Source organism: Hyposmocoma kahamanoa, unplaced genomic scaffold, assembly GCF_003589595.1.
Source record: "Hyposmocoma kahamanoa isolate Upper Pololo Valley unplaced genomic scaffold, ASM358959v1 116, whole genome shotgun sequence".
NCBI classification, from domain to species: Eukaryota; Metazoa; Arthropoda; class Insecta; order Lepidoptera; family Cosmopterigidae; genus Hyposmocoma; species Hyposmocoma kahamanoa.
In genome coordinates this window covers 5,261,016-5,271,496 of record NW_020653391.1, presented here as the reverse complement: position 1 = coordinate 5,271,496, position 10,481 = coordinate 5,261,016, and the positions used below count along the sequence as shown (strand labels likewise).

General features: G+C 35.1%; 2 protein-coding genes across 2 annotated transcripts; one reads left to right on the top strand and one right to left on the bottom strand.

The window, feature by feature from the left end:
• Positions 1 to 1,017: 1,017 nt before the first annotated feature.
• Positions 1,018 to 1,929, top strand: LOC113239758. Its single transcript, XM_026476860.1, has one exon. The coding sequence runs from the start codon at positions 1,018 to 1,020 to the stop codon at positions 1,927 to 1,929; it is 912 nt and encodes a 303-aa protein (XP_026332645.1).
• Positions 1,930 to 5,920: 3,991 nt separating this feature from the next.
• On the bottom strand, positions 5,921 to 10,090 carry LOC113239793 (probable dolichol-phosphate mannosyltransferase). The gene is made up of 5 exons (XM_026476931.1): positions 9,860 to 10,090; positions 9,542 to 9,752; positions 7,793 to 7,983; positions 6,830 to 6,913; positions 5,921 to 6,306 (listed from the first exon to the last, which is right to left on the bottom strand). Exons 1-5 carry the CDS (start codon positions 9,985 to 9,987, stop codon positions 6,171 to 6,173), a joined length of 750 nt encoding a protein of 249 aa, XP_026332716.1. The 5' UTR covers positions 9,988 to 10,090; the 3' UTR covers positions 5,921 to 6,170.
• Between the last annotated feature and the right edge of the window lie 391 nt (positions 10,091 to 10,481).

Here is a 10,481-nt window from a genome sequence, read left to right as displayed (position 1 = left end):
ATTTTTATCAGCTACATTTGCGTTCGTATCGATGCAAACACGCGACTGCATCGATACAATCGCTTTTAAATCACAAGTGTATATAGCGATGCAATCGCTCGTTTGTATCGATGTAGTCGCGCGTTTGCATCGTTGCTAAAAGTCGCCGTCACTCGTTTAGTCCATAGCACAAAGATCTGAGGGGCACTGCCACTGCGCCTGTCACCCTGTGACACAAGTTGACAAGTCCCGTGTGCCTGTAATTTCACCAGCACCCTTACCCTCCGAAACTGGAACGCAGTAATGCTCGCATTACTGCTTAGCGGCGGAAATGTCAGTACTTCCCTGGACTAACTCTTTCACAAGGAGCTATACTGCTCTACTATTGTTTTGCAGCCTATAGGTACAATTAATATAATAATGTCAGTCAAAGTTACGCGTAATTAATTGTCTTCCTATTTGTAAAATTATTTAAGCCAGTTAAAGCTAGTATTTCTATTTGAAAATTTCCAACTAGTTGATATTAACCATAGTAAACATAGTGAAGTGTGTAAATTCAAAGGAAAGTAATCACTATACCCCATAACATAAGAAAACACCATTAAGTGCATCATAGACTCGCAGTGTTGACGAGAACGCGTAAGCGACGCGGATTTCACGGCGCTTAAGACCTTTTAGTCGCGAGGTTTGCGCAGTGATATTATCGATCGTGTTCGGATGAAGGTAGTGGTTAAAATTGACGCTGTGGATGCCTACTAGGTTTGTAAGTTATCCAAAGATAAATATAACAGAGCGTACACATTGGAGATTGTTCTATACTGCCTACGGGAATTCGGTTCAATAACATTTTGCTGCTGTTGGTATTTCATTTTGTGGATAATGAGTGAATATAAATGGGGTTGTTGCCCCTATGGTAACGATAACGATAAGATGAGCTTTATTAGATGTAGTGGATGTAACCAGAATTACCATTTCGCATGTATTGCTGAAGATGAAAGCTCTTTTTCATCTAAATCCGCATCGCTGTGGAAATGTTTAATGTGCAAACCGCATAAAAATCCCACTAAAAATGATGATACTCCTGTGCGAAGTGTAACAACTTCAAGAGGAAGTAAGAGACCAGCGTTCAATTCACCTGAGATTACAGAACCTGATACTGATGCAACAGCGGTTACCAAAAAAGATGTGCATGTTATTATAAAGGATGCACTTAGTTCTGAATTTGACAGATTGGTGGAGAAGTTCAGTGACATGGTTTCTCAAAGTTTGGATAGGAAGCTGAAACCCCTGGAGACTGAAATGAACAAAATGCGAGATTCAATGGATTTTTTAAGCTGCAAATATGATGAACTTTTGAGAGAGCATGTCACTGTGAAGGAGGCTGTGAAGGTCGTTCAGGATGACAACAATATGTTGAAAGTTACCGTAAATGACCTAAAGTTGAAAGTAGAACAACTCGAACAACAGGCACGTTCTAACAATATTGAAATTCAATGTGTGCCGGAGAGTAAGCAGGAAAACTTATTGGATATTGTTATGAATTTGAGTAAGGTGGTAGATTGCAGTTTGAATCAGTCAGATATAATGAACTGTACAAGAATAGCCAAGCTTAAACAAGACAGTCCCCGTCCGAGATCCATTGTGGTACAGCTTGCCTCGCCTAGATTGCGTGACAAGTTTATAGCGTCTGTGGCAAAATTCAACAAAGCCAACTTTAATGATAAACTAAATAGCTCTCATTTGGGTCTTTCCGGTAATAAGGTAGCGATTTTCGTCTGCGAACACCTGTCACCTACCAATAAAGCCCTGCATGCTACTGTTAGACAAAAGGCTAAAGAAGCTGGTTATAAATTTGTTTGGATAAGAAGTGGCAAAATCTTCGTCAGAAAAGACGTTGGTTCAAATTACATTTTAATCAGGAATAAGGATTCCTTGTCGAGAATAGCTTAATTTTATTTATATAACTTGGTTATTGTTGCGTTTGTGTTTGGACTTTTTTATGCATCATGTTCTCTTTAAATGTTTTTTATCAAAATGTTCGAGGCTTAAGAACGAAAACTACAAATTTCCACCGTGAAGTAAGCCTATGTAATTATGACATCATAGTTTTAACTGAAACTTGGCTTGATGGTAACATCTTGAGTAGTGAGCTATTTGACGAAAGGTATGTTGTTTACCGAAGGGATAGGGAAAGTACTGGTTTCCATAATTTGAAAAGCGGCGGAGGCACACTCATTGCATTAAAAAAAAATATTCATTCGAGGCGTATGACGCAATGGGAGAGTAGATGCGAGGATCTATGGGTAGTCATTGATGTACCTGCTCATAGTGGCAAAAGTGTTCGTCAGATAGCTCTCTGCGCAGTTTACCTACCCCCACCGGTGAATATCGCATTAATAGACAATTTCCTAAATAATTGTAATTCTCTATTCGATAAAATTGATATACCGAAATGTTTGGTGGGCGACTTTAATCTGGGAGCAATCGACTGGAGCTTGCTTGGTGACCCACAACGTAAACTCAATTATGTCTGTCAGTCTCTAATTGATTTCACCTATGTTAATAAATTACGTCAAGTAAATAACGTACTTAATCATACTGGCAAATTACTTGATCTTGTTCTATCTGATATACCTGTTTGTATTGTTATCAAATCAATGTCTCCACTGAGTAAAGTCGATCAGTATCATCCCCCATTAGAAATACATCTCGAGTTCGCAAATTCTAGCAACTTACCGTATAACCCATCAGGTGTGAAATATAGTTTCCATAAAGCGAATTACGAATCTCTTCGTGAAAGTCTTGAAAGTATAGACTGGCATATATTATTTCAGAATCTTAACATTGATGATATGGTAAATGTATTTTACGACAAATTGAACGCACTAATTAGTGATTATGTGCCAATTGCTAGATTGAAATGTAGTAAATATCCACCATGGTTCAGTGGAAACTTGATTAAGATCTTAAAGGAACGTAATAAAATCAGACAAAGGTTTAAATTATATAACAATCCGAGAGATGAATTTGAACTACAATTACTCACTGAACGATGTACAAGTATCTCTAGAGAATGTCATAAAAAGCATTTAGAAAGGTTGGAGAGTCAATTGAGAGCGAATCCCAAATTGTTTTGGGCACATGTAAAAGCTAAGCGTGGTGGATCTAGTACATACCCCATTTCTATGACTGATGGTTCTTATAAAACATCTGATGTTGCTGAAGTCTGTGAATTATTTGCGTCTAATTTTTCTAGTACTTGTGATTTTACTGGTGGCAATATTTTGGGGGGAAATTGCTGTATAGAGGAATCGTCATCTCTAAAATTCATGGAAATAAATAGTCAGGGTTTTCATGTACCATTAATAGAACTAGAAACTATTGAAAGAACTCTGAAAACACTAGAAAAAAATAAGGGAGCCGGGCCCGATGGAATAACACCTCTGTTTATTACTTCTTGTGCGTCGCAGTTGGCCCAACCTCTTTATTTAATATACAATAAATCTTTAGCTACTGGTGTGCTCCCTTATATTTGGAAAAGAGCTAAAGTCGTTCCTATTTACAAGTCGGGTGATAATAGCCTAACAACGAATTATAGACCAATATCGATTTTGTGTACATTTGCCAAGATTTTGGAATCTCTTCTTTGCACGCATATTCGTAGACATTTTAATTTTTATCTTAGCAACTTTCAACACGGTTTTGTTAGTGCCCGTTCTACTTGCACCAATCTAGTCACATTTAATGAAAATCTGGTCGAAGCTTTAGACTCAGGGAAGGAATTGGATGTACTGTACACAGACTTCAGCAAAGCTTTCGACTGCGTGCCGCACAAAATACTTTTTAAAAAGTTATATGCATATGGCTTCTCGGGGAAGTTTCTTGATTGGCTCATGTCCTATTTAACGGATCGATCTTTTTGTGTAGTAATTAACGGCTATCAATCAGGGCCTAGAAACGTAGCATCAGGTGTTCCACAGGGATCGCATTTGGGTCCCCTATTATTTAATATCTTTATAAATGATATACCTGACTGCTTTAGGTTTTCGAAGTTATTTATGTACGCTGATGATCTCAAATTTGCCAGGGTAATAAACTCTATAAACGATGTACAGCTGCTTCAAGAAGACCTGAACCGGCTAGTTGTATGGTGTAGAGTTAACGGTATGAAGCTTAACTCTGCTAAATGTTTTTTTGTAAAATTTTGTCGCAAATTTAATATTATTCCCTCTAAATACTACATTGGCAACCATTTAGTTCAAGAATGTGATAAAGTTAGAGACCTCGGAGTTTTGTATGATAAAAAGTTAACTTTTGTCCCACATATAGAAAATGTAATTAAGCGTGCGTTTAGAATGTTAGGATTTGTTATGTATGAGAAACACCAAGGATTTTAAAAATGTTAAAACAAAAATACTATTGTACCAAAGTCTAGTTCGTAGCACATTAGAGTATTGTAGTGTGGTGTGGCGGCCTCATTTCGCCGTTCATTCGTTGCGATTGTTTGTGATGTTTTTTGTTTTAGATTCTCACCTGAGTATTTCTGCGGACCAACCCATCAACATCGGTTATTGTCTCAACAGAACTGAATGGTCGTTTTTTTGTACTTTCGACTGTAACATTGGCAAAATCATGATTTCATTTAATCATGGAGCCATAAAAAATAAAAAGTGAAGTGAAAACAAAAGTGAGAAACACTTAGACTTCAAACTGCCTTATCGTCACCTTACTTTCTCAAACTTTCCTTCCTCTTCTTCCTCTTCCGATCCTTTTTGTTTAACTGCGTCAAATTATTTTTAGTGAAATTACTCCACCTGTTTATTATAAAGTTATAATTATTAATAACAAAGATAGAACACTTAGAAAAATTCACTTATTCCGGCTGGATTCGAACCACCACCCTCAGGAAATCCATGCCAGATGCTCTGCCAATTAACCCACGAAACGAACTAGCGGACCTTATGAATTTTTCTGTGCTTCTTGCAGATCTTTGTTTTTGGGTTTTAAAAATTTTAGGAAATTTATTTCTTCACTCAGAGAGGTACCTTTACAGCTACCATCGCTGACTAGAGATGTCGCTATAATTGTAATTTTTAAGCATCGAGTATATAACCAGAAATAGAGACAAAATAAGGGCCATATATCCCCGGCAACTCATCAGGTAAATGGGCCTTATATCACTTTTAAATATCAACTCTCGTTTGCGCTGATATCATAAATTAGAAAACTGAAATAGTACAGCGCCAACAGCTAACCTGTGTGTACGTCTCCGTAAATTCCAAAAAATATTATTTATATTTATTGTAATAATAAAGATAATATCTCTAACAATGGGGCTGTTCGATTCGATGGTGTGGGAAAAACAGCAAAACATCTAATTACAAAACAAACGGAATCATATTTCATCGGTAATTAAATAATAAATATGTAATTTTTAATTTTCGTCATTATATTATATAGACTATAGCAAAGCTCAAGTTAAACTGGTTGAATTGACACCCGTAAATTGTTTCGAATTCGGGCTGGCCAATCGGAGCTCAGTTGCCACAATAATGATTTGGCAGAATAGTTTTTAAACAAATTAAATGACATTTCGTTTTTATTTCTGAGTATATACTCGATGTTGAATGTCACGATGTTTGACTACCATGATATTATTATTCAATTATTCCGAACAAAATTCTAACACACCCTCCATAACGTTTATGAAACTAGAAAACGGACACTGGCAGAATTGAGACTTAGGGTCGTATTCCAAAACTCTACTCAATGCTCAAGTCAGGATCTGAGTATGATTTAAAGCACTAGAAATCATACTCAAGTCCTTGCCATTAGGGTCGTATTTCCAGTGCTTGAAATCATACTCAGATCCTGACTTGAGCATTGAGTAGAGTTCTAGAATACGAACCTAAGTAGTCTCACAAGCCACTCATTAGGAAAAAAAATCAATTATTTTTAAGTGAAATATGTCCACTAGTTTGTTATAATTATTAATAACAAAGATCGAACACTAAGAAATATTACAGTTTTTTCCCGAAAGTTAAGTTTTTCGATTAGTAACAGTATTAGTTTCAACTTACAATATATGGTCAGGCTTAAGTTGAAATTAACCTTAAATTCATTGTTGCTTAAAACATATAATATATTATTATAACAAGGAATGTTAAGATACAAAAATACCCTCAAAGAATTTATGTAGTAGCAAATAAGTACAATAATGCTTTAGCGAATTGGAATATTTCTGAACCGCCGAGTTTTGACTCCCCATACACTCGATCCACAAATGTTATTGGCACTTCGCCTATGGTGTAGTCAAGTTGCCTGGCTCTGAAACATAAATACGAAAATTCAAATAGGTACAAATACAAATTTTTTTTTTGTTGCAATGACACTTTCGAATAGATTATCGAATCAATATATAATAAATATAAATAACATGTTACGACAAAAAAAAACAATAAACGGTGCAGACATGTCAGACAATGCCATGCATGTCAGAGGGCAAAAGGAGGTGTCTCAGCTTGTGCTGCCTGGAACAGTTGTTGTCGCAGACAGTGCTGTGTTTCAGCCATCTCCTTGTCCCTAAGATCTTAAGCAGGCTTAAAACAATAAATAATAAGGGTCTAATTCAATAATAAAATTTGAAAAACTATTATTCAATATTATTTAATAATTCAATATTATACATATAATAGGGGAAGATAAATTAAATTTAACGAAAAAATAAGAGAAATAAAATATCAAATAGACTGACCAAAACCATGTGAGTTTGTGTATATTTACTCATATAATGAGATACAAAATCTTATATAATGAAATATAACATATTAGGGCTATGAAAAATTCTTACCTAATAATCATTTCCATCTGGAAGACATATCCTTTGGACACACAGCTGTCAACAAGTTTTTGTAATATATCCTTCTTGTATAACCTGAAAAATTAATCATAGATTGATACAGAATTCATTTATTTATTGTTTCATGTGGATTAACAATGGTGTTACAACATTCAAGCACAGCAAGGACTTAAATGAATATAAAATAATTAATTAAAAATTTTGTATGCTTTCTCATTAATTATTACAATTATGTAATATATTAAAAGTAATACACACAGACCACATTGTGGTAATACAAAAATTTTAATCACAATAATTAAAATTAAAAAGTGCATAATATAATTGCGTCCTAATAAATAAGAAAAGAAAAATATCAGATATCAAAACTTAACAATTTTTGTGTAAAAATAAAATATTTATTTTGCAATAATGCAGAATGATTAATGTTATTATATAGAAAATTCAGCTTATTGTTACAGGGCCATGATGCTATATTATTTGCGCTTTACAGTTTGTTTTTTTCATAAAGCTTATCAGAAAAATATGGCTGAGAAACATATTTCTTCTGCCAGGTCATGGCGCCGAGATGAAATCATAAGATCAAATTTCTGTTTGCACCTATGTTTATAAGGCTGCATAGGCTCTGAAAAGTCACCCTAACATTAATAATAATAATCGGGAATGGTTTGAAATAATAATAATTTTTTTAAAGTTTCAACACTGTTGGTTGAAGAGCTTCAGAACAAATACTGAAAAGTCTAATCAATTTTCATTCTAATTTCGCCTAGTTTTATTCAATGGACTTGTTGCATTGTGTTTAAGGCGGCTTTAGCGGTTGCTGTTCCGGGTGGATAAATCATTTGTAGAAATGTACAAAAACTACCATTTAGGCATTACAAAAAGAAAAAGTCAAAATGTTACTTAGCAGCTTTTTTGCAATTTAAAACTAATTTAAAATACAAATCTTCTCACCTGAACGACCCTGTCAAATCAGAAGCACCAGGTCTCAACAACATCTGTGTGATGAAATTAGCAGTTCTGGACACGAGCTTTCTCTTAAAATCCCAGCCATATACTCCACCATCGCGTTGATACCGTGTTCCAGAAACTAGATCATAATCATGTTGTCGTTGATGCTCTATGAATTTGGGGATGAATTTTGGCTGTAAATATGACATTACATCCTTACTGACCATCCTCTTATGGAACATGGGTTGCTACTTGGTGGGATTATATGAGTGTTCCAAGTTTAAACATTAGAACAAGTAAACAAAACTTTTGAGAGTACTGAAACATTTGTATACTGGAAAAAAAATTTCACCAAATTTTCTCAATAACAATTCAAATTAGACGTTTGTAGAAGTGATGTGACTGTAGTGCTTCAGTAATTTTTTGTTCACTAAATGTGACTGCAGAAGTGTGGGGTGCATGTCACGACAACGGCGCTACGCTACGCTTCTAATTATTGTATGAAAATTAGTAATGGTGCGGATGCAGCACAACAGTGGTGCCACTTCAGCGCTTCTATAAATGTCTAATTTGAAGGCTTATGGGCGATAGAGGTAAATTTATAATAATAAAAATTGTTTATTTAGGTTTAACTTACAGAAAATGATTCATACTTAGAACAAAGATCTAAGTGCAAGACTACTTGTTCTCAGGATAAAGTACATTTAGTTTAGGAAATGAAATTATTTTTCCGGATTTAAATCACGTATATTTGTTTTTTCAAACAAACCGACATATCGGGCCCTTTACAGGTCCCATGGTCACGGTTAACTGCATGGTCAAGAAGAACTTGATACATTTAGTTTGTTCCTTCTTCCCTGTGGATGTCAGATCGACCGTTGTTTGATTTTATATTTCCGAAACGAAATAAGGTATATAAATTCTCAAAACACCTTTTCATAGGCCTTAGTTTGAATAAGTAAATCATTCTTGTAACATACTTATTCTCTTTTCGATATATAATCACATCGGACTTGTGTTCTTGGGATGAGACGAAAACAAGCACATTAAAAACAATTTATAACAAAATAAAACTAAATTTCAAATATTTCAGTTAAAAATTAAATGAAAAGTGCAGTTTTATATGACTATCTTGCAATGCCAACTATCAAACAGGAGATATTGGCATATTAAGAAAAGTATAAGTCTCGACATACAAATGTATTGCCAAGATCTCTGGTTGACGAAAAGCATCTAGGTTGCTCAAGTCATTTGAAAAAGCCGAGAATACCGGAAAGTTGAATCAGTAGAATACAATCAGCCATTTAATGACTAAGGAAGAAAATAGTCACAAGACTGTTTATTCCAAATAACATAAAACTATCAGATCACGAGTACGGATCGGTTTATGGTTCAAGGACTGATAGCAGATGGTTATAATTAAAAAAAAGTATAGTTTTCATAGTGCCTTCATCAGTTTAAACTGACTTATCAATTTTTATTTGTGCTCATAATAAGTCTGCTGGTTTTTAATGTTTCATCATCATTTATTTTGAACATAATTTCTTCAATAAGGGCGCGTTCAAATTAGCCGCGCGGCCGTCGCGCTGCTGTAGCGCGTCTAGAATTGTATGAAAAGTGACAGTCGCGCGGCCACCACGCGGCCACCGCGCAGCGCTGCTGCAGCGCGGCTAACAGCGGCTAATTTGAACGCGCCTTAAATCACACAACAATACACAATCACTGAAAATCTGGTTAAACTCTTCTACTTACATGGTGACTCAAATCTGCATCCATTATAATTATAAAGTTGCCTGTCGCATGTTTCATTCCGTGAATGTAAGCAGTGCCTAAACCGAGCTTTTTCTCCCTAGGGCGAAGTACAATCTTATTGGATCCATATAACTTTTGAAGCTGTTTTGCTACGTCTAGCGTGCCGTCGGGGCTTCCATCGTCTATAATGATCACTTCATAATCGTATTCACTGCAAAAATGAGACGAAAACCATGAAAAGCGGAAGAAAACTAGACTAAAATAACAAAGAACTTAGGTATCATCAAATTAGCAAAATTAAAGAGACTTGGAACTTACGTCGGATCTAAATATTTGGCAATTAGCCATATAATTATCGGCAAATTCTCCCTTTCATTATAAGTAGGCAATAAAATAGAATATTTATCGCTTTTCATGATTTCGGAATCCAATGCCGTGGTCGCCATGCTGTCAAACTACAATTTTTTGTTTTGTTTGTGTGCTCTATCCCACTGAGGACAATTCCGCCAGTATCCGGGTTGAAAGACACACGGTTTATTCTTTCTAGTTTGTGCTGTCAACTTCTCCTTCTTCTTTTAAATGCTATGGCTCCATCGAAACAAACTTTAGGGAAACAAACGATGATTTCGCCAATGTCAAATTGAATAAAATCATTCGTTCACTGCAGTTGTCACAATTGTCGAAATTTTTGACAAATTCCGTATTACACATGAAAAAAAAAGACTATTTTTCATAGTTATGCAAATTGTGCAAAAAATAATCATAACAAAAAGTGTGGATCTTTCACTAATGGATCGGCAAATACAAGTCTTAAATCTTTCTAATTGCTCAAGTTTACAAAGTGAAAGTTAGCGAATAAGTGAGTGAATGATTTTGTCTCCAAGGGCAATTTTTGACAGATGTCAAAATAACATGTCAACAACACAAAGTTGGTGTTTCA